This window comes from Aythya ferina (genome assembly GCF_964211825.1).
Source record: "Aythya ferina genome assembly, chromosome: 5".
Lineage (NCBI taxonomy): Eukaryota > Metazoa > Chordata > Aves > Anseriformes > Anatidae > Aythya > Aythya ferina.
The window spans coordinates 27,402,922-27,427,483 of record NC_140301.1 but is presented as its reverse complement, the minus strand read 5'-3'; the positions used below and the strand labels follow the sequence as shown (position 1 = coordinate 27,427,483).

Genomic DNA, 24,562 nt, shown 5'->3' with positions numbered 1-24,562 from the left:
GTCCTTTAGTGGCTGCATATTAGCTCTCATCCAGAAAGGTGAAACTCTGGTGTTGCTGATCATGACAGATTATGAGGAAAATCAAGTTTCTTTCTTGACTCTCTTAGAGAGAAGCATAATAAAAACACACATCATATACTTCTAATGTACAGCACTGTACTTCTCTGACTTAGCTAATTTGAAACGACCAATGAATCGATACAGACCTTTACTTAGTACAGAATAAACAAACCGATGCTGTCGGCTTTGTTAGCTGAACAGCTAAGGTTCTACACTAAAGGTTTCTGTTTAACAACTAAGGAACCAAAGTGTATGAGAGAGGTCAAAGCTATGTACATGGGATGCTTTCAAGACATGCAGTCCTGGTTACCTTGTGTGAAAAGGCTTAGTAAGATACAATACTCAAGCATAAAAAAAAATCCTACAAAAACCACTTACCTTTCAACACACAGAAAATCTCTAGTGAAATAAAATTATTGTAAGCATTCTAAGAGTGTTCTCAACCACTACGTTTTGTGTTTTGTGTTTGTTTTGCTGTTGTTTTGTTGTTGGTGGTGTGTTTTTTTTAATAATTGTAGGCCTCGGATGCAGAAACTGAAATTTATTAAATACTGACATAACACTTAACTTAATGCTCAAATTGAATGTGAAATCTAGTGATCTATGTAACATTATAATAATTCTCTACAATAATTATTAAATAACCAACAAGTGTGTTTTACTAGTAAGCCATATTTTAAAAGTCACACTGGAGTAGCCAAAACTAATTATGAGTGAATCCAAGTTAATACAAGAATCCAAGATTATTCAAGAACCCCCCATATTAATTTAATATTGTTTCTTGACTTCACAGACTAGGAAAGGGTAAGGAAAAGATCCTCACAGTAAGGAAAAGATAAAAGAAATCTGCAAAATGTATAAATCAAAAGTGATCTACACAGGCAAAAAGAGTTTCATACAGATTTACACAGCAAGCAACGCTATCAGTCACAATCCAATATCTGAAATTACATTCAATATAGAATAAATCACCTAACAGTGATAAGCCATGCACTACTGTGAGCTTTAAACATCTTTAAACCAAGGCCTTACTGAAATGATCTCATCTGGGCACCCAGTAAAAGGGTTTTCTTCAATTATGTTCTCTTAACATGGTTAAAAACCTAGCCTGCATCCTAAGATGCATCATCAATGCACAGTAATAGGCATTAGATAGCTGTGTAACAGCCCAGAGGAACATTACAGATGTATTACATTCACTTAAATTGAGCTAACATAATTTAAATGCATACTTTTTTTTTCCCTATGAAGAATACTCCTTGAAAGTATGCAATCTGGATTTCCATTTCTGATTCCACTGAATGGAAAGTAAAGGAGATGAATCTCCAAAGACTCCTACAAAAGCTAAGATGTGAGAAGTAAAATTAGTGTCATTGACTAATTGTAGGAAAACAATTAATGAACAATGTAAACAGGCCGTAGATGTTTGTCTTTTCTCACCCTACAGGTTGCATACCAGAACCTATGGTAAAGCCACAAAGTCGAACATTGCTTCCTTGCGATGCCCATGTTATTTTGCAATACTGCCTGTATTTCTAAAGAAAGGGACAAGCAGATTAGTGAAACAAGCTATAAAATTTCTTACAGGTGCCTTTGGTCTGGTGGAAGGTCCCATACAAATGTGAACTAGACTACTTGGTCTGGCTGACTAATAGGTAAATAAAAATGAAGGAGGACACATAGCCCAGCCTAAAAAATAAAAATAAAAATCCACGTACCACAAGGAAATAACTGGCTTGGAAGCTTAGAGGAAAGCAGCAGATACTGTCTGCCTTGACTCCAGAAAGGCTTTAGACTGTTACCCATAAAATCCTCACAGAGAAGCTCACAAAGGATGGGTTGGAGGAAAAGACATGGAGGTGAAGCAAAAACTGGGTTAACGGCTGGGCCCAAGGGGTAGTAGTCAGTGGTGCAAAGCCTAGATTGAGGCCGGCAATGAGTGGTTTCAGCTGGGACTGCTCAGCCTAAAGAAGAGAAGGCTCAGGGGGATGTTTCCAGCATCTATAAATACCCGAAGGGAAGGTTCAAAGAGGATGGAGCCAGCTCTTTTCAGTGGTGCCCAGCGCCAGGACAGGAGGCAATGAGCACAAACTGGAACACAGGAGGATCCATCTGAACATCAGGAAGCACTTCTTTACCGGGAGGGTGACCAAGCACTGGCACAGGTTATCCAGAGAAGTTGTGGAGTCTCTTTCTTGGAGGTACTTAAAAGCTGTCTGGACATGGTCCTGAGCAACGGGCTGTAGGTGGCCCCAGCTGAGCAGAGGGTTGGACCAGACGGGCTCCAGAGGTCCCTGCCAGCCACAGCCACTCGGTGTCATGTCTGTGAGCAGCAGCAGAACAGAACATGCACACTATGAAGCCGTAGAGAGTGTCTGACAAGAAGGCAGCACAGCAGTGAGAGAGTTATTAAAAAGGTTGGAAATTTCTGTTCTGATATCCAAGAAATCAAAGAGGACAAATACAGAGTTTTAAAGAGTTTCTTGCTGACAACAGCAGGCTGATGCTAAGGCTTTGCTACAGTCATGAAAGAGACTAACACAAGATGTCATAAAAATGACAAGTTAGGCAAGGCTACACCAGTATACGTATTCCCAGGTAGCTGAAAAGACACAAAAGAGCACAAAGAATCTTCAGACAACTCAAATGAAAAACTATCAAGACAATTTTGTAGAGCTGTGCAAAATCCAATACGAAGACAATGTACTACGGGCTCAGATACAAGCACAGGAGCTCTGTACCTTCAGCTTTTCTACTTTATGCCATAGCTCACTGTACAGATAATTTTATTTTCTTTGATCTCAACCAGGATGAGAAAGCTGCATCTGATACTGTACCTCTTCCTTAGTAAAACCCAAGCACCTCTATTTTAAAAAGCAAATGAGGGTTTGAATTATGTAAGGGCAGAGTCTCTCTTCTAAATCCTGAAGCAGGTTGAAAAATATGCACTTCTGCCTGCATGGACGGATGTGTACACACACTGCACACAACAGAACGGAGGACGTGCAGGCCCCAAGTGTTCAACCAAAGCAACAAGAAATACTCCTCTGCCACCCCAGGGCACCTGGGGAGACCAAAGAAAACAGATACAATACGTCTTGAGAAGCAAGGACCTTCCCACGTGAGAGGCTGTACAACCTGAATTTACATCTAAAGAAGGCAGGGTAGACCTGTGAAGCCTTCACAGAAGGCTTATTTTGGGTTCCTACGTTATTAATAAACTTATTTTCAATAAGCTAAAATTTATATAGAATAAATCAATTAAAAACAAAAGTGTGTGTGCAGAAAGAAAACGCGCACAAATCTCTTCAATTTCTCTTTTAGGAAATAAAATCAAGATCTCTCATTCCAGCAATATTAACTTGAAAGTAGCTGTCCCAATACCAGACTGCAGCAGCAACCAGTAGGGGGATGTAAACAACACTTCAAAAACAAAGATTGTCACGTGGCAGGCAACAAAAGATATTACTGTCAGTCCCAGAGGAAGCAGGCCTTTGTCAAATCACAAAGCCCAAGACTTAGACAATAACCAAAATCACAGTATTTAAAAGTATTTCCAATATAAAAATAGCAGAGAAGGGCTGAAAAGACATTACCAGTATTTAGCCAGTACCATTTAAACTGAATGCAGATGAAAAGTCAGATGTGGAAGACATCACTGGAATCTGTTGATCTTACTTTTTATCTTCCATTATTTTTAAAGAAGAGCTAAATGTATTACTTAGGCTTTTTTCTCCTGCACACATTAGGAATGCAGCGTGCTCAAGCATTTTCATAAAAGGTGAAGAGTGGCAGGGAAAGAGGATCTGCTGAAAATCTTGGGAGTACTTTTATTTCTTTTTCCAAAACTTTTCCTTTTGATATCGCCTGTAATATGAGCCTTAATCAAACTCTGATACCTCGCCTAAAACCCAACAGTTCTGTAATAGAGGTTACTGAAGAAAAGTAGTTAAAATAAACACTGTATTATTCTCCTGAAGGAAGACATTAGTAAAGTAGGAGCTGATTCACAGATCAACCAGGCATCACCAGAAGTAGTACTACCACTTGAAAAACAGGACGCTAATTAGTTAGTAGCCAAGAAAAAGAAGCATGCCGAAAAACAACCAGCAAATGCTTCTGCGAGTGTGACTACATCAATGGAAGGCAACTGGGCCTTTGTTCACAACTGAATTTCTGGGCCATTGCACGTAGCCTCAGGCCACCGGCTCTAAAATTGCAGTGGACAACAGGTGGTGCATGAGGCTATGAGATGTGATCTTATCTACACACTCTTTTAAAAAGACTGAAACTCCTTATTTTTCCAACTTCAGCTTGATAAACGTGCACTACAGCAGTAACACAAGTTTTGAGGGTCTGGCAACAGTTTACTCTGTAAGAACATGGGGTGCCTTGGCCAAAGACCAGGTTTTCTCATGCATTATTACCAAATGAAACAATTCCACCTTCCTCCTACTGCCAGCAACTTGTTCCCGACTCCATGGTGTGCACACGCATTTACCCACAGCAAACCACCAGAAATCAACTCAAAACTAGCTTGGCAAAACATTGTCATCTGGATCACTTCACAGTTTGGATCGCTATATATAAAAACAATTTTGCTGGCGTAAGAGAGAGCTCACATACAGGATTACTTCTCTAGGTGGGATTAATTTCACTATTACAAAAATAGAGCAAGAGACAAATTTATCATAAAGAACTATTAAAAGATTCAATACTTGTCAACTTCACATGAGGCTCAAGAAAGGATTTTTAAAGAATGACTCTTTAAAATTGGAATTACAATCTTTTGGTATATTCAGTTTATTTCTGTTTTTTTGTTGTTGTTTTTAAAAATTCTAATTTTGCCCTCATTAGGTGATGTGTTAAACCTTTGTAGTGAATGGAATGCTTCGAGACACTTCTGGAGGCATAATCATTAAGCACAAAAATCTTTTTCCCTCTTTAGCTAGTCTGCTTTCCAACAACAGCCTCTATGCCTCATCTGTAGAACCTCAGCCTCTACATTTTTGCTGGAAGTTACACTTTATGATATGGTCTTGCATTTACATAAAGTTGCCATCAACAGTCTTCTCTATACTTGCTTTTTCTCCTGCTTCCCATAAAATCCCAGTTTTAGTATTCATCTTTAAACTGTTCTTCTAGAAGGAGTGTTTTTCAGTGTTAGGATTGCTTTTTTCCTGTGACTACATCATTTCAGTATTTTCTGCTATTTTAAATCCTAATTCCTCTTTATCTCCATTATGAACGTATCTCAATGCTGAAGATGTTACTTATATTGCAACTTGTAAAATCGAGTTTAGCTAGCGAGCTTTATCTCCAAGCACTGCATTTGGATGCCAAAAACATGGTCACTAGATAACTAGTAGCCATGGAGACCATGGCAACGTACAATATTGAACAAATGCAGGCAGCAGCAGGCTTCTGATTTTAAGTGAAATAAGGCCTTAAATGCACAGGGTTTCCTGACCACAATTATATAACTGAGCTATTCTCCTCCTCACCTCACCCAACCCCCCCCCCTTTTGAAGTACTGGGAACCCCAAAGCCTGACTTACCCAAGCAGCTGATGCCTGTGACGGGGGGTTCCTGTTACCTCCATCACACGGGTAACAATCCACTGAAGAGAAAGGCAATGATTCTGCTCAGGTCCGCAAGAAGAAGGAATGCAGGACAGAAGTGAAATTAGAAAACTATCTTGCACACAGGTTTTTCAATACTTGGTGTACAGACAGGCATCCAACTAAATAAAAGTAAGGCAAGAGCATACCTACTGCCACATAGTACACATCACATTGGCATCCTCCAAGTCAGCCTATTAGTTAATTTCTCTAATAGGGATATGCTTGGAAAAACTAGTCCAAGTGTAAATAAGATGACCAATACAATGGTGGCAAACAAGTCTTTTAATCAGAAGACAAATGAAAACTGGTAGAAATGGGTAATTTGTCATATATATATTATTTTAAATATATGGATATACATTTAAAAATAATACGCAGTCTTCAAATTAGCTTTCTTTATCAGGCATATGTTAGCCAAGATAATTTAAAGAAACATATGTTGTAATTAAGTATTAAAATGTAGCATATTAATAAAAGCAGAGATCCAGCCTTCCTATTTGTCTATAAATGCATAATGGAGTTTGCCTTTTCCCAAGTTTAGCACTGCAGAAGTAGTTGCTCTACCATATTTCAATTACCCAGTGCTTAGCTCTTCATTAAGCACAAATGTCTAGCAGAGTCTTCACTTCCACCTTGCTACTACACAAATGAAACAGTTGTTTATATACAAAGTGGGAAAATATCTCCAATTACACCCTGGCTAAAATTATGTCCTGTAACAGCCAAACTCTTCCCTCCCTTCACTGTGTTTTCTCCTGCTTGCTATTCAGTGGAGGCAGTGTCTTTGCTTGTCAGTCAGGGCAAGCCAGCAAATACCACTGAGAGGTACCTGGCCTGGCAAAGCAACGCTTGCAAGCAAGGAGAAAATGCTTAGTAAGAAACAGGAGTGTCAGGACTATCTTCTGAATTAACCTAGGTGAACTACACAAACCAACACATAATTAGATGTGCCGGGCAATCCAGCCGCTCCCTCACGCGGGCACTGCTGCAATCCCTCGCTGCGTGGACTCGCCGTGTTCAGGCTGCAGGAAACCAGCCTTCTGCGCGGGTCAGCTGGGTCGCCTGGCAGGGCAGAACCAGCACACAACTGCAAAGAGGCACAGAGAAAAGCAGCAGCACGCTGCCCACAGCAGCCAGCAGCTGGATAAGCCACAAGACAGCACGTGACTGAACAGAGGCAAAAGCACGGGGAGGGGACAAGTAAGGAACGACAGCCTGAAACATTTGACAGTGGAGGCGAACCTGGAGAGAGCCCCGCTGGGCTCCAGGCGGGTGAACAGTTAGAGAAGCCTGCAAGCTACACCGGGAGGAGTCTGAACATCCCAGCTTGAGATGCAGCAAGGCAGGAAGATAACATCCTGACAAACTGCTGCATGCATTTTTTGACAGATAAATCACGTAAGTACAGGTGGGGCCTGTTCAAACTAAGTATTAGCGTAAACATGATTTTTCTGCCATTTCTTCATCTATTGCTTCTGTACAAATTGCAGTGGTGTGGCTCATTTGGGCATTTTGAAATACTTTTACTTAATACTGACAGTCCCTGGCCACCACACCTTGGTTCCCGCTGCAGTGAAGAATCCAAGCACCGACATCGGCCTCCTTCTGGGCAGAGCTAAACTTGCCTGTCTCCACCAGCATCCCCAGCACACGCCAACCACTGGTCAGGGTCCACTCCATGGGGTTAGAGCCAGCAAAATGCCATGAACACTGTGGGGGTGGAGTCCCCAGCACTAAGGGTGCTGCTCTCCACACCTGCTTCTCTCAGGCTGCTCTACTTTCTGGCATAGACACTGCTTCAATGGACTGAAACCACAAAAGACAAATTGTCTTGCTGAGTTAACAGCCAAAAGGCTTACGTACGAAGAGCACCAAACCAAAGATTTTAAGAAGCTCTCTATTTATGGTTGTGGAATTGAGAGAGCATCTAATTATCCAAATTTAAGGAGTTTCTGTACCTGCCTGCATTCCACTGAAAGGGCTGTTAGTTGGGACATTGGCATCTATGGGTTTAGGTTTAAATTTATGCTTTGAGTGAATTATAATATAGACTTTGCCACTGCATCAAATGGCTCCAGGCAGGTGTTTTCACAGTATCTTAAACATAGAGGAAGCTCTTGAATATGCCCTAGTTGTCAGATACTTTCTAGATGCTAATGAGGTCTTAGCCATTCATTTTAACCTGGTTTTTGTTTGCATATTTTTCTTATGCACAGTTGAATTTACCTTCTAGAGGCTAAAATATGGGTTAAATGCTTTTAGCAGCTGTTTATTTAGTGCAGAACAAAGGAGACTAGGAATAATCTGACTATGAAGACTTGCTAGAATTACTGGGGAGGGTACCAGGAAGCTGAAACTATTCTGGTAAGAAATTCTGAAAATGATTCCTATTTCACAGCCAAAATCTCCCTTACAATTTGATGAGCCTTCACAGCATCTTACACGTAACAATAACCAAACATAAGACATGCTATCACGGAATTAAGAGATTTTTCTAATATTAAGGACAATCCATGTGTCCCAGTTTAGTGCTATACAGAAATTTGCCTCAGATGCCTTTTCCAGAAAGATGTTCTGTTCATCAAAGCACTCAAAAAAGGCTACTTGGACCCTTTTCTGACAAAACAATGGTGAAACGACAACTGATATTTTCACTAATTCTCTTTGATCAACTGCTAAGCCAAAGAGAAAGTACTAAAACCATTGTGCCTAAACTAGTTATCTCCATTGGAATAAAGGAACAGGAACAGGCAGGTGAGCATCCTCAAAGCTTAACAATCACAGGAGATTCTTCAGCAGTTGCTTTTTCAGCTGTTGCTTGTAGCATGAACTAAGTTTGTTTTTGCATAAAAGAAAAAAGCCTGCTTCTCCCTCAGATGAGAAGGTCCCACCCACTGGAGACACTAGTAATCGTTTTAATTCTTACCCCACTGGAATTTAACTGGCATGATCAGACTTCAAATTTTTACAGCTTACCTCCCTGCTAGGAACAGAGTGCTCATAAAAGACAGGTGTCAGAACAGCACTGGATTCTGTAGTTATTTAAACACACCCAACCCCAATCATATGCATCTTACTGACATGACTGTCCCAACTGCATCAAGTTCTGTGCCTCGCCGTCCCTCTAAGTAACTCTGCCATACAGCACTGTTCTGTAGCCACATTTACTTGAAAAAGCTGTAAAAAAAGCTGTAAGTTCTTTCAGAAATCTAAACAGCCTCTTAAGTCTTCCAGTTTATTCTCCATGACTTTTACCTGTTTCCAGTCTTCTTCATTCTGCTAAGTAAATGCTGGATCAAACGTTTGCACCTACTCCACGGTTTGGAATCCCTCACAATGGGAAGCTGGGAGGAAAAGAAAATCCCCTGCCACAGATTGTTCAGCCTGTTCAATCAAAGCATCACCAAAAAGCCTACCGTAAGTCTATTTTGCAGTTAACTAGAACTAGTTTCATAGAGACTCACCTAACAGCAGTAACTAGGGAGTTACACCTCACTCATCTACTACATCCAGCTGTCAAGGCAAAGGACCGTCACCAGAATGACTGTATGAGACTCAGTTCTTCAAGAACATCGTGATGATGGCAGGAAAAAATCTGGCCATTACAGTGGGAAGTACTCCCTCCCAACCTGCCTTTGTATACCACTTGTTCTAATGTGTTCTCTACATTTTCTTAACGTATGAAATCAGAGCTTAATGACAGTAGTGACGTTCCACCTAGAGGGGGTTATGCACCAGCATCTGTTGCCGCATTTTTCCAGCATCTCTGGAGTTTTCTGGGTATTATCTACAGAAACGCTTTGTCCCTGCGCTACCTTTTAAAGATGTTTCAAAACATTGCTCCTCAGTATGGTTAATTTAAAGCTCATTTTTCCAAGGAAGACGATTTTGAGGATTCTTGACTTGCTGCAGGCTTATTTAATGTCTCCCCTCGAGTATTTAGACAACTGAAAAGGAAAACGAAGCTAAAAAAAGAGGAAGTGAGAAATACCTTTTCCTTTTAATGTTCTTTTCTTTTTTTCTGCTCTTTCTGGAAGCAACAGGCAATTTTGTCGCCAGATATGTACTTACTTGTAGGCATCCTGCCACTTTCTCCTGGTTATTCTCTGACACAAAGACTGTGACAGGGAGCATACAGTAAGCCTTTGGCATCTCAGCTACCTACACTGCCACGGCACTACCCTACAGCACATGAAAGAACCACATCAGTGGAAACCTACCCAATATTTATAGGAATTCCTGGAATTTTTCTTCTTCCAGAAACACAAAATGCCACCCAGACTTTCCCAAGACCAGACTTGCAAGTACCTACATAAAAGGATACGTACCTGCCTGACCCCAGCATCTTCTTCTTTACAAGCTGCTCTGCAGGCATAACCCCATGAACGTTGTTTCAGGAAGGGATAAGTGATAGCCGAGAAGAGGTGTATTGGTTTTCCAGATCCATAACTATTGCCACGCTCAGGTGTCTCCAGGTCTTCTCTGCTGGCCGAAGGCTTTACAGACTTGTGACACTTTATCTCCGTCCTTGATGTCAGCCCTTTTCTAAATGTCCTATCCCGGTGCACGAACGGCAGTTTGCTCAGGGACAAAGGGAGGGAGGGCTATTTTTTAATGGCAATCTGTGCATACTCCATCATCTGCACAGGTCCCAGGAACCTTTCCTTTCTGAGTCAGGCCTGCAGGATACTTGACAGCAATTCATTTTAACTCCTAAAGAATACATATTGGTCTTCACCCATACAGCTGCCCCTAAAATGATTCTGAGTAACAGCTTGCTTCCTAGTAAATGCTTCCATCTTTTTCGGTAGGACACGGTGCTTTTCTCAGTCCTCAAAACCAGCACCACATAGACACAGATCTCAGCAACCAAACAGGCAGGAACAGAAGTCACCGAGAGAAGCCCTCGCCCTTCCATCAGCAGTGTACGCGCAGTGCCTGTTGTTATTTATCCATTACGCTTGCTTGGACAGCCAAAATCAAAGATACCACAATGATTTTACTAAAGATGCTACCAGCTGAGGCTGTACAATCAAAGCCTGTCCATAAGTTGGCATTTTTTAGAATCAACAATGTCTGAAGAGAGGGGCAAGTTGCACAACTTCAAGATCTCAGTATGAATTTGTATCCTCCACAACATGCTTTAAAATCTGATCAAATAAAATTAAAATTAAATAAAAATACATAATTAAAAAAGCCCACACAACCATGAAAAGCCACACCACGTACTTAGATTTCTACTTCCCAATTTTACATCTCAAAAGTCACAAAATAATGCAGAGGAAATCAAACAAAATAAATAAAAGAAAAAATTGTCAAGAGAAAATATTCCACATGGAATTTAAGTTCCCTACAATACACAGCACAGCACAGAAAACTAAGAATTTCTTAACTACACACTAAGTTCTCAAAAGCCCCAAATATATTCTCATTCAAAGCTTGTATGCCCTCTGCTTCTTCACTCTACCATATAGTAAGTGATAACTTAATTGGGAAAGTAAAAGGTACATTTAAGAAACATATTTCTATAGTCGCAGTCAGTCTTAAATATGCATGCAGTACTTACTACCCTGTTGTATTGGTCTACTACTATGATTTGTATGGTAAGTACATAATGAAGTGTCCTATTAAACACAAAACGTAACGATTACTGGTCTAGGTAACACCCGTGCATATGGAACTAAATTAACGCTGGGTCCGTTCCTTCAGATCGTGGCACCCCACACACACACCACGAACGCTTTGGTGCTCCCAGCCAGGCGCTGCAGCACCCCGCCATTCATGGGAGTCAGCCAGGGGAAGCTTGGCTGTTACTCTCACAGTGCTAGGAGCACAACGCAGCTCATTCCTTACCAAAGGAGCTGCAATGCCATTAATGTCATTCACCCGCCCTGTAATGGTAGGATAGAGCCCTGATTTGCAAGATTATGCAAAATGCACGTAGAGGAACATTATTCTGGAGGGCTTATGCTAATTTTTTCCACTTGACGACTAAGTTAGGCATAAAATAAGCTTCACTAAATTAGTAACAAACAAGTAGCAAAACAAGTAAACAAAACACATCGCATACACATCTCTTACTTGCAGAATTAGATTTTTCTAAGAAAACTGCCTAATTAAGCCAATTTTTCCCAAGCGCTTTTTATGCAATTACTGCTCCCTGCAAACTTCAACTTAGTATTCTCAATTGTTGCAGGATTTTAAAAAAAGCTAAAAAACTAACAGGCTATAATACTTTTTTTTTTTTTTTAGATAAATCCACCCCACATACAAAGTCCTTCCTTCTCACTTCCCATATGCTTGTTACCCTCCTATTCCCCAAGAGCAGCTTTTTCAGGCATTCTGCTAGCCTTGCAACAAGAGTCCTGCCATAAGCAGGGCTGCACCGCTATAACACTATTTCAATCCAACCCATAAGGGTTTACATACTATATGTAGGAACGTACACAAACTATTTGTTTTATTTAACCTACACTTCAAGACCCTGTAAATATTCTGAGCTAAAATTAAAATTTGCTCTCGTTTTTATTTACCATGTACTCCAGTTGCACAGAATCAGGCTCACGAATTGCAGACAGCAAAAACCATACTAGCTCAAAGGAAAAAAAAAAAAGAAAAAAAGAAGTAAAACCCTGTTGGTAAAAGCTGTTTCAACTGTCTGAATAAGGAAAAAGAAATAAATCTTTCTCCTGTTGTCAAAATAAACTTTCTCCGTTTGAATGTAAGCAATGTGAAAATCTTAACTTTCACTCCAGAAGGGCACTTTGCAACAAACTTTTTTGCTTTTAAAGTATAGTAAAATTCCAAGATAGACATTTTCAGATTCCAACACCGTTTTCTTTCTAAAAGGTCATCTGAGGCAACATTAGGAAAGTTATTGGTGACATTCTGATATGGTATACAAGTACCTTTCAACAAATATGCGCCGCTCTTCCTTGAGAAAAGCCAACAAACAAACAAGAAGATACAGCTAAATCAAAACTAAGGGGAGAGATTTGGGTCTGCCTATCAGGCTTTTGTACGCCAGACATTCCAAAGCACAGCCGGCCGATCACACACCGGGTGACCATCAGTTAACGGGGCCAGCCAGCCAACTCCAGGTTATGCCAGACCGAAGTTAGCTCTCACGGAGCCCACACTGGAGAGCAATCACTGATTTTTAGGGTAAACACACACAGGGAATTTTCCAACTTTACAAAAAAGGGGACAAATACACTGCAAGGCAAGTGAATGTTATGGGTAAGCTCTGGACTGCCAAATACAAACAATAGGCACAGAGCATGCAGTAAGATGGGAGGCTTTCCACTGTGCATCGGGATAGGGGAACGCCAAACCAAGGAACACCGCTTAGACCCGACTTCTCACCCCTGCTCTGTAAGCACACACAGACCTCCAAATGAATGGCCGTTGCTTACATTAGTAGGTATTAAATAAACATTCATTTATAACAGGGAAATAATTTGTCTTCCATATTTGTAACTTCAGCATCTTCTCTTCCTTCAGTTCAAAAGAGAACTATTGTAGCAGGCAAATTAAACGGTAGGTAAAAGTCTGCTTTATCAGCAAGAGTCCAGTCACCAACATTTTTCCATGGAACACATTAAAAATCAGAAAAAAAAAAAGCTAGATTCAGGACTTACTTCCTCTCTTCAGCACTGTGAAATTATAAAAAGGAAACCGGACGTTTGCATGGACCACTGTCAAGCAACATAAAAGGTTTTCGTGGCAGCCATATCAAAACCCAGGAGAAATGCCTGTGTGAAGACTTGGAGCTACAAATGGCAGAGGGGTCTCCCAGGTACTATGGATAAAGTCAACAGCACGAGAGCCTCGCACTCAGCAAGAGGAGTATCGGGGCTGCTCGAGCTGGAAGGTTCGGCTGCTCCTCTGAACTTCCAGAAGTCATTTGGTCAGCTGAGCCTCGGGGAGAAAAGTGAGGCTGCCAGGAAAAGCACTGACTTGAATCTACGCGTGGAAGATGAGTGTCCGCTGAGATGCACTTACTGAGGGGAAGGCAGATCACAGGCAAACCCCAACCAACTTCAATTTAGGCAGTTAAGGCGATCTGACAGCATCTCCCAACAAACTTAACATCAGCCCTTACGCTCCCACCTCGACCTCTGTGGGAAAGCTCACCCTAAGTTGTAATGCACATCAAAAACATGACCACCACCACCACTGAGAAAAGACCTTGGGGCTTGCAAGAGGAAGAGCCCTCCAGGAAAGTCATGAGAAGCTACTTCTCAAGGTAGAAGATGGGCAAATTATCTTTTAGGTGGAAGACCAACTGTGTATGTTTCTAAAACAGTGTCTAACAGATACCGATACCTAAACTATACTGGTGCCCACTGTTCTCAATGTGAGTTTTACAATCGTTTTTTCCATCACTGACCTTCAGATCCACTCCACCTCTTTGTTTGGAAGGTGTTGTCGAGCAGACCAAGCTCCCACTACCCAAGAAGCATGCCTGCTTCCAAGGAACAGTTCAGACCCAGCGTGCACGTGCTGTGCTACTTCAACCAGCTAAACGTGCTCGGACACTTCATGACGCTAATGTCATCTTTCACATCGCAGCATTCAGAGGCCAACCGAAGTCAGAGTTTAGGCATCTGGAAACCTTTGCCTGCTTTGCTGCATCAGCCCACGGCAACAACTGCCATTCAGAACATTTTAATCTTTACTTAGTGAAAAAAGGAAGAATAAGTATCTGAAGAAGAAATCATGTTGCATTTCACCAAAACCCCTTACTCACTTTAATTATTACAGGGAAAAAAAAGTCTCATAAAGGCAAAAAGCTGTATATCACCACCTTTTCAGCAATAGTACAGATGGTAAAGCTATCCTGAAAAAGTAAATGGCTCTGAGATACTTTCTTTTTAGTAAAAGGAGTAAGAAACAACACAAAAAGAAGAGCAGCAACAGAAAATGCTGTTTGCGTCTGGTGATGATTCCTTCTTGCAGATGAGACAAACACTAAGGGAAGTTTTATTAGCCAACCCCTTATCTGACCATTTTTTAAATCAGTAATATTCTGAGAAGAGCATTTGCTTGTAACCATCTGCTGGTCACTGCCATTGTCATGGAACAATAAGCACTAGATGCTTACTGGACAGAAAACAAGAAGAGAGGTAAAGAAGAAAATGGGGTTGGAAAGGAAAAAGGACAAAATAAAAGAGCAACCAGAGAGACAGAGTCTCTTCTCCACCTGGCTAAGGCAACACCATTTAGATCCCTCTGGGTGGCCAAGGGTCTGCTCAGGCCCCAGACAACCAAGGTGACAGGCGATGTAACTTTTACCAACGTCACCATCTTGGGAGGGTGACCTAACATCGATTCAGGCCCAGGCACTGCACACATTCTTAATTTGTAATGCTGAAGTTGGCTAGAAAAATGCTGTATTTACTGATCCAGGTTAAATATCCTGACTCCAATGGTAACTCATTAACAAACTCCTTATGAGAGGTTTTGCAAACATGACAGGCTCACAACATGCACCCAGAGTTTTGCCAGAAGAGGAGTTGTAGCTTATTAAGGATGCACTGGTGTACAAGACTGCAGACAGAGTGTGCATATCGTGCAACCTTCACCATCACTTTTTTTTTTTTTTTAACCAATGTATTCTTCCTCTTTTTCACCTGTTTACTTACACCACTTTTCTTGTTTCCCCATGTTTCTTTTTTTATAGGAAGATGTCTGAAGTGCTAAATGCCCAAGCTTAGGCCATCATCAGCACATCTCTCTAGCTCACTCTCCATCAGAAAAGTTTACCAATCTGACAGGTAACATTCGAGTCCTTTTAAAATGTGTTTTACCATGAGGGCAACCTTATGACAACACCACGCTGAAGTTCATTGTTAGTTCATGCACCTGCACTGCACATCAATGGTAGCAGAGAGAAAACCAAGGTTTGGAACTTCAGCAAGCAGCATCTCCCACCTGATCCAGTCCTTACACGCTACCACTGACCACTGAATATGACATTTTCATGGCTTCATTCTTTTCACATGTTGCAAAGCATCTTGAAATGATTAGAACTCAATCTCCTACTGACAAATTGGTGAGATTTCCTGCTCACATAGCACGCAATGCTCCAGTTTACAACAAGTTTCACAGCTTTGTAATCTGTCGTTGTTAGTATTCCCTCCTATCTCAGCAAACAGGCTCAACTCTACAACTTTCTGTATAGGGACTTGGAAATAAACACAAATGACATCTGCAAGTCAGCAGGTATTGTATACACTAAGGTACCTCTCCAGATTGCAGGGAGACATCTCTTTCACATTGAGCCAATATCTTAGTTATGAACCCTATCTTAATTATGAACTCCATTCTCTTCCTCACTGACTCTTGACTAAAAGACAGCCCAGATATAAGAGCTGTTGACATGTAAAATTAACAAACAAAAAGAGCAAGGTGCTGCATTCTGCACAATTTTGTTTGGCCAAAACACATTGCTTTGGCTATGCAAAAATAAACAAATTATTTCTACTTTTTCTATTTCTCTACCTTAATTTGTCACAAGCAAGGAAACAGTAATTTCTTTCCAAGTAGGAAATTGGCAATGCACAAACAAACACAAGGGTCTACTAAGCAACACCTACAACAATAACTTACAGATTTATTTTTTAATGCAATCAACTCTAAGTTACAAGACAAACGTTCCTTTTCTTTTATCAATACACCCTAGAGCCATGTGCCTCAATCTCAACAAGAGGCAAGACTAACAAGACCCCCAAGTGTAAGCATACATTCCAAAGTCATTCAAAGGGGCTACTCCTAAGTACACTGAAATTCCCTCTGAGCACTACGATGCGGTGCAGCAATGCTGCCTTCTGTACTATGAGTACAGCAGGTCTGACAGGAACGCAGACCTCTATGCCTGCGATGACAAACCCAGGTGTACGCATACTGGTAGCAAACCCATCACATGGCTATGATCATAACTGGAAAAGCTAAACAAGCCACGGTATGTCCATTACCTAACTTCTGACCCCTGCACTCTTCTAAATGATGAAATGAAAAACTCAGTGATCATACTAAATCTGTCCATTCCTACACTTACTCTTTCATCCACCAGCCAGGAAGCAGCTATTAGTTCATTTTTATGGAACAAAAAAAAATAAAGAGTGAACTGTGAAGTTTGCTGTCCTTCCACAGCTGGGAGCAGCAGGAAGGAGGCAGTCCAAGCCCTCAGGGCACAAACATTGTCTTCCAGGGGTTACAGGAAGTGTCAGAAGGGAAAGCAATTTAGTTTGGCCAAGGACATGATATCCAAGTGACACGTTTATGTAAGATTTGGTTCCACGCTTATAAATATATATGGATTAGACAAAGAGAGCCTTGTGAAACCGTTCGAAGCCAGCGTCCCCACCACACCAGGAGAATAATTCCTGGCAGCATTTGTCAGGTTCAGCTCAAAGCCGTGGCGTTAGGGCGAAGGGGGCTAGAGCCGCCTGCCCCTCGTTTTTCCCTCACACGAGGCCCCAGGCGGTGTGGCCGGGCCCGGGGCCGTCCCCGCGGGGCAGCCGCAGCCGTGCGGGGAGCGGCAGCGGGCGGGAGGCGCGGCCGGGCGGCGCTGCGGGACCCCGCGCGGGGCCGGGAGCGGGAGCGGGCAGCGGGGCCGTGCCCGGTGCATTGTGGGAGCGGCGCGGGGGAGCCCCGCAGCCCTCAGCCCTCAGCCCGCTGCCGGCCGCCCCGCGGAGCCCCCCCCGCAGCCCGGCGGCGCCGCCGCCGCTTCAGCGGCCGCAGGGCGCGCCGGGGGCGGCAGGCGGCGGCTCCGAGCCGCCCTCCCGGCCGGGCCGGGGCCCCGCCGAGCCCAGCGCCGCCGCTTCAGCACCGCGCTCCGGGACAGCGCCCGCGCCTCGCCCGGCCGCCCCCGGCCCTCCCCCGCGCGGCGCAGGGGGCGCCTCCTCCCGCGGGCAGCGGCGCCGCCCCCGGCCCGCAGCGCCCGGCCGCGCCGCCCCGAGGCCTCGGCTCCCTGCGCAGCGCCGGCAGCGCGGCGGGAGAACCCCCCCGGGCCCGGCGCGGAGCCGCGGCCGCTCCCCCCCCCGGTGGCGGCGGCGCTACCTGTGAGGACGCCGACGCGGATCTGGTGGTCGTGGTTGGTCAGGACCATGCCCTCGGCCGCCATGTTGCCCGGCGCAGCCACCGCACTGACGGGCGGGCGGGCGGCCGCCGGGGGGAGGGGGCGCGCGCGCGGCACCGGCGCGAGCGCAGAGAGGGGGCGGGGCGGGGCCGCGGCGGGAGGGGCGGGGCCAGCGCCGGCCCCGCGCGCGCGGGGCAGGGGCGGAGGAAGGGGAGGGGAAGGGAGGGGAGGGGAGGAGAGGGGAGGGAGCGGCGCCCAGGCAGCAACAATCGAGCGCCGAGCGCGGCGGGGAGGGGACGGGAGGGAAGGGAGAGGAGGGTCCGGGCCCGTGCTACAGCCAAAGCAAAACCCGCCCGTCCTGTTCCAATGTGTCCGAAGTGAGCCGAAGCACAAGCAAGAAGCGCGAGGTTTCGCAGCTTCCTGCAGGGGTCTCACACCCTGCACTATAACAGCAGAGTCCGTGCAGCCGGTGCATTTGTCGCTCTCCCGGACACTAAGGGAGAGGGGCAGGGTCAAGACTTCACGGGCAACACGCGCTTGGGTACTTTCCGTGGGGCTTCGGGGGATGTTTTTGTATGGAAACCTATAGGAGGCTGTATGAAGGCAATGGGATGGTCTGAGTTTACAGATGTGGCACAAGGCTGAGCCAAGGAGAAGCTGAAAGCAATACGAGTGGTTTCGTTACTGTGGTACGAGGGTCCCTGTCAATCGGACTGTCAGTATCATGGCACACCACAATCGCTCACGAGAAGGTTGTAAACAGGCTGACCTTCTGCAGTCGAGTTTTCATCTGAATAAGGAAACGAGTTTGCATGCGAAAGAAGCCTTTTTCCTACAGGTAGGCAGATGTTCTGGGACATGTTCTGGGTCATAGCAGGGCTCATGTTGACTGCCCAGAGAAAAAAACAACTTTTCCTCATCAAAGCCAATGTGCAGCTGGTGGTCACGTTTTGCCCTGGTCAACTATAGCGCAGCTTGGTAACCTCTCTGGAAATATTTGACATTACTTTGTCTGCCAGTTGTTAATGATCAGTCTCTGCCCATTACCAAAGCACCGCCCTTTCATTAAGCTGTGTCTTTCAGCCACGTTTGTTCCATGGCTACTGGCTGACACAGCAGGCTTTATTATTTTATCACAAACACTATAGGGTGGCATATTTTGATGACTTGTTTGGATGAAACGGTTTGACTGTACAAGACAAACCAGTCTGTTACATATAGAAACAAGAGCAGAGGCCAGTATGATGCCATTTTCTTCTGTTGATTAAACTGTGGGCAATGATACCTTACGAGCTGACTGAAAGTTATCAGAGCAAGATGTTTAATAATTAGAATAGATGTACAATATTTCTGCCCAGAGAAGCTGTGGATGCCCCATCCCTGGAGGTGTTCAAGGCCAGGTTGGATGGGGCTTGGAGCAACCTGGTCTGGTGAGTGTCATCCCTGTTCAGGGCAGGGGGGTTGGAACTGGTTTGGAACCCAACCCGTTCTATGATTCAATGATTTCTCTCATTTTATTGTCAGACAGTTGTGGTTTTATGTTTTTGGGCTTCACTGGATTTGGTTTGGTTATGCTTTGGTTTGGTTCGCAGTGGCTCCTCAAATTTAATTTCTTAACACTTATTATTTTCTATTTTGACTTGGTTGGCTAGCTGGATCAGCAGTGGGACACAGCTACTCGACTGTATGCCATTGGTACAGATCCAGCTGAAGTCATGAAACACTGGCTTAATGAATCATTAATGGAATTCAGAACATTTTATTTCTATGCCACTGGTGCAAATCCAAGCAAGGTCAAGAGACTAGCTGGCTCAGTGGTTCAATAATAGGAAACAGACTTCTACCTCGAGCTTATTGATGCCAGTCTACAAAGAGTTGGGAAACTAAGTTTTGAGACAGTAAAATATGAAGCTTTTTCAATCCTTGAAGTTAGTCTATTATACATGATTACTTTCTGATGTGCTTTAATAGCCTGTATTGATCTATAATTTTTTTAAAGGGTAGTATAAACATGTTTTCTCTATATCCAATGATACAGCACAATGTTCATCACTCTAAAAGAAGAAGGTACAAGAGATGCTCTCTCCAAACAATGCCTTCCCTTAGGCAAGTATCTGGGGGAAAAGACAGAATATGCATCGCATTTAAGCTATGTAAGACTAGCAAACTATCTGTACGCCTTCACAGACCGTGCTGCCATGTCCGTGAGTCATCCTTGCAACACCCTCCTTGCCAGAGGCCTCCTGAGAACTTTACAGGTTTATGCCCCCGGCAGGAGCAGGAGCCCAGCTTCAGCAACTGTCCCAACCACTGGTGGGAGGGAAAGCGCGTGGTTCACGTAGGGTAAAAGTGCAGTACTCCTTGTGCTTCATGCAGGCTTGCAAGGTCAGATTTGGCTATTTAGAAGAGACTCCCCATGTCTGCCTGTGAGATTACAAAATGAGAGAAGCTGCTAACTCTTCCACTTGGTGACAAACTACATCACAACATAGCTCATGCCTATTTGCCATATGTGCATTTGCAGCAATGACAGGCATGTGGAAAACTCCTAAGGAAACGTGGCCCATGCAGACATCCTTGCCTCTAGCCTCCTTCTCTCACTGCCTCCTCCTACTCAGCTACCTGTTGTGGTGCAACTTCTGAAATGGCACCATATGTTATGGATGCAACCTCATGTATATTCTCAGAAACAACAGCATCTGGAAGACTGAAGTTTACTGAGCTTATATGGTATCATTTTGACGGCTCCGTGGTAGTGATAACCATGTAAGTCCTCTCCGATCCAGTTGCCATTCAGCCCTTTTTTTTCTCTCTCATACTCTGGTCAGGCTATAAAAGCCAAAGTTCTTCCCTCCCCACCATCCTGCCCAGGACCAAGGGTATAATAAAACCGTATCTAGTTATTTAATGCAAAAAGTAGATCTATCCAGCCTGTATCATCTGCGATTTCAGATGTTGTTTTTTCACAGCTCAGTTGAAGAAAAAATGTTTCTTTCTCTCTGAGCCTTTGGAGATGAACATTCTGTAGGTCTCTGTCCATGGCATGTTGGCACTATGTGATCGTGCTGCATTAGGCATACTTCTGTCCAGATTTTCCCAGACAAAATTCAAGAAGTGCCAAGCAGGGAGGTCCCAAACTGAAGTATACTCACAGCTTGGTACCAAGGGTTTGAACCTATCAATCAAGAGCAGTGGAAGTCCTGAAAATCTTGTAGAAAGGCTTACTTTTTGTGGTTGTCCATCATTCTTTGAGCTGGTCCTACCATGAGTGTTAATTCTCTGTATCACCCTAAAGAAGATACACTTGGTATTTAGCTGCAGTTCTTCTAACCTCACAAAGTAGGACTTTCGTGAAGGACAGCACGTTAAGCAAGGACTTCCACTACCAAGAACTTGAAAATGGTGCCAGCCAAAGGTAATCTTTTTATGACTTTTGCAGGGATAATGAGAAGCCCAACACGCCCCCATACCAATTCTTCTGGGCCACTGCAGTCCTTACTGGCTGCAACTTTCCAACAAACAACCTGTCTAAGAGCAGAACCAAGGTCTTTCAGAGAGGTATGTGATACATGTGGCGTGACTACAAACGCAGTTCAGTTGATTCACTACTAGTATGGGTGCCTAACAAAAATAAATGAATCTTAGTGTGACTCCACATGAGTGGTGTTGACACATTCAATTGTCTGTGCTTCATTTGCTGCAAAACAGTATCTATTTTAGAGAAGCAGTTGATGAGTTTAGCATACACAAAGAGTAGACAGATTTAAAAGATACCGTACTGGAACATTCTATTTTTGAAATTTCACTTTGACAAAACTGCCTCATTAAGAACTTGGGTATGAAAAGATGGAAAATTTTTTTGGATCTCATGCAAAGTAAATTCAGAATTCTGATGAGCTGAATCAGTTCTTTCCATACATTATTTTCCTTTATCTGTGTTTCCCTTTGTTTCTGCATAAAAGATGAAATAAAAAATTATGAAACCTTGGTTTTGATTAATGAGCAAGACACTCCAAACTAAATAAGGCAGAAAGAGGAAGGTAAGTATTTTGAATCCACAGTTAAATTATAATATTTCAGAACGAACTAGCCACAAATGATCATTACATGTTGTGGCCAAAATTGAACAAATGACAGCTTGCTTTTGCATGGAACTCTATCCCGTTGATTGCTTTGATTTTATACAAGCGTTAAAAATACTACAACAGATCCTTTAAGGAAGGGAGGATATTATGTGGAGAAGGGCAGCTACAACCTCCTGAAGGGAGACTGAAGGCAAATTCTCCAACATTCATTGAAAAATACTGTGTTTGAGCTCTGGATTACATGCTAGTGGTTTTGAATGAGTTCCTTAGCCTTCAGGCATATGCAGCTATATCAACAACTTAAATTCAGGCAAAAAGCAAGTAGCAATGCCTTCTGAAGAAATACTTTAGTTGTTATCTACGGACTATGTTATTAAAACTAATAGTGCATAGTATGCTTCATGCTTAGTGACCGGGTGAGACGGTTTTGGCTCTATTCATTTTCTGTAAGTTTGCTTGGTTTTCTGCTCCTCAAAAATAAAATCCCTACCTTATTTACTGTTTCTGCTTATACATCTTTGCATTCTAGCTCAGTATATGGGGTTTGCCACCTGGGCGCATAGAAGATTACCAAATGGTCCAAATAACACAGCACTTTTATGAACCATTATTTTTAGTCATATTAAATGCAGGAAGATTGTAATGCATGTTACCCAAGTATTGTTGGGGCTTTATGTATTTTCAGTTTTAGACAAGGCTAAAATTTGCTGGATACGTTTTGTAGTAGCTTTAGTCTTGCTCCTGAACACTTTCTTACCTAAGTTTCATCTTAGACGTTTCTTTACCTCCTAATGTAGTCAGACTGGTTAAACAAACAAACAAACAAACAAACAAAAAACCGCCACCCTACATCTTCCACAGTTAATCAAATTTCCAGCCAAAAAGCACATAGGAAAAAAAATATTTTCGGTAACAGACCTTTCTTTTCATCTTTTCATTTCCATGGCACTCTTTAGTCCTGTGGCTTTACTTCCATCTGTCCTACTGCACTGCCTGTTTAAAATGCTAATCTAGCTGCTATTGCCACAGTATCCAAGCATATCACAATCAATCTATTTATCCTGATGTCTGCAAGATAAGGCACTGTTGCTCTTGTTTATAGAGAGAGGGTAACAGAGCTACTTGGGTTGCATTATAAGGGCCTTGCTGACAAATGCTGTGGTATCATGGTTTCTTGATCCAGGACCTGTCACAGTCTCCTTGGCTCCCGCAGAAGCAGCATATGGGCCTGCGCTTGGGTCACACCTCAACAGAAAAAGAAACTTGGACAGGACATTCAGCTGGGACTTGCAAGTTTGAAAGTGCTGCAGATCTCCAGTCGAATATGGGCCTGAAATCTGAATTTAAATCTATACCTCTTGGAGTGCTAGGCAGCAAGCTGCCAGCTGTTCTGAAGGGGTTAAGGCTTTCTAGTTGCTCTTGTTTACAGCTTGCTTTGAGTAAATAATAGCATGACTGACTATTTGCAGTGTTAAGGAACTCACTTGGGGAAAGGGAGAGCAGAGTTCTAGTTCAAAATGTAACCAGCTTTTATCCTAAAACTGGAACAGGGACTGGAAATGAACTATGCCCAGATCCTTGCTTCTAAGTTAGACAGTCACATTCATTATCTAAATTATTTTTTTCTATTTCTTCCTCCTCCTTTCTCTCTCTCTCCCTCTCAAATGAATTCTTTTCTTCCCTTTTCTTACTCCACCTGTCAGTACTGCAGTTTATGCTTAAAACCATTTAAGTAAATTTACATTAAATCTTATTGACATTAATTAAGACAATTACATAGATGAAGCTAAGCATTTTGGTTGTTTTCTAGCCAAACAGAAAAGGTTTCAAAATGTTATTGGACCAATGCAAAAGTTTCTGGGTAAAATAAACACTGAAAACATATTTTGTACAGAACAGTGCATTCAGTTAAACCTCAAATGAAATATCTCTTTGGTTTTCACTTAGATCTTATTTGATTGACTTTTATTAAGTCATACACAATTTCCAAAGAGAAAAGAATTATGCTGAAAAGAAAAATGAAAATGTCTTTTGAAAATGTCAGCATTTCAGATCCTACACTACTGGACCTCTGAGAGTGGCTACGCAATTGCAGGTGCAGCTCCAGCCGAGATGCATCACTGCAGCCAAAAGGGGGACGTTTTGCTCCTCAGCCTTCCTGCTCCACTCCTCCCACGTCCTCACCCTTTCCACACCTGATCCTTGCTCCTTTCTGGCGCTGTGCTCCTCAGGCTCCTCCATCAGCCAACGTATTTCACTGCTATGGCAGGAAGCTGTGAAGGATTTTAATACAGTCTGGCAGGAAACTAACTCACAGATGGGTCTGAGGAGTGCCAGAGACAGCACAGTAATTAGTGTGAATGGAAGGCAGGGGTCAGTGGAAACTTGGAAAGGTGGGACAGGACCTGCCTCTTTTGTCTGTTTTGTTGGCTCGCCACACCTCATGGAATGGCATCTGAAAGGATGCCAATTTGGGGAAAAAAAAGTGGTATTTCTGACTACACCAATAGTTCGCCTGGTCAAATTCTTGTTCCTTTGAGCCAGTTGTATTAGAAAATCAAGGATTAGAATTAACACTTCTTCCAATCCTTGTTTCATATTTAACTGTAATATTTCTATGTATCCTCTCCTATTTGGCATTTTCAAATCACTTCCTCAAGAAATGCAGCCTGTGACCAACCATTCATTCACAAAGCCCTTTGCCACTA

At 43.0% G+C, this 24,562-nt stretch overlaps 2 protein-coding genes across 19 annotated transcripts in view; one reads left to right on the top strand and one right to left on the bottom strand.

The window, feature by feature from the left end:
• Nucleotides 1-17,904, bottom strand: part of GPHN (gephyrin) — a 279,302-nt gene extending 261,398 nt beyond the window's left edge. For 15 of the 16 annotated variants that reach the window (XM_084521331.1, XM_084521346.1, XM_084521348.1 and 12 more), the window contains exon 1: nt 17,751-17,904. In XM_084521331.1, the coding sequence (XP_084377457.1) occupies nt 17,751-17,814 (64 nt within the window). In that variant the 5' untranslated portion in view covers nt 17,815-17,904. The remainder of the gene's footprint in view (nt 1-17,750) is intronic. The other variant, XM_084521344.1, reaches the window with a different exon arrangement.
• Nucleotides 17,905-18,116: 212 nt separating this feature from the next.
• Nucleotides 18,117-23,314, top strand: LOC311437726 (uncharacterized protein). Of its 3 annotated transcripts, none has more exons than XM_084521362.1 (4): nt 18,117-18,607; nt 19,808-19,875; nt 21,209-21,327; nt 23,038-23,314. In XM_084521362.1, the coding sequence occupies exons 1-4, from the start codon at nt 18,582-18,584 to the stop codon at nt 23,299-23,301; spliced, it is 477 nt and encodes a 158-aa protein (XP_084377488.1). In that variant the 5' UTR covers nt 18,117-18,581; the 3' UTR covers nt 23,302-23,314. The 3 variants fall into 3 exon arrangements, 2 of the variants coding, with proteins under 2 accessions (XP_084377488.1, XP_084377489.1); XM_084521363.1 differs by having other exon boundaries at nt 19,808-19,879; XR_014693662.1 differs by lacking the exons at nt 19,808-19,875; nt 23,038-23,314 and having other exon boundaries at nt 21,209-21,421.
• The last annotated feature ends 1,248 nt before the right edge of the window (nt 23,315-24,562 follow it).

What these genes read in the sequence shown, in the direction of transcription:
- LOC311437726 (XM_084521362.1), top strand. Translation starts at nt 18,582, where the DNA reads ATGCGAAAGAAGCCTTTTTCCTACAG. An exon ending in AAGAAGCCTTTTTCCTACAG is followed by an intron (nt 18,608 to 19,807) that starts GTAGGCAGATGT and finishes CCAATGATACAG; the next exon opens with CACAATGTTCATCACTCTAA. An exon ending in CAAACAATGCCTTCCCTTAG is followed by an intron (nt 19,876 to 21,208) that starts GCAAGTATCTGG and finishes TGACTTTTGCAG; the next exon opens with GGATAATGAGAAGCCCAACA.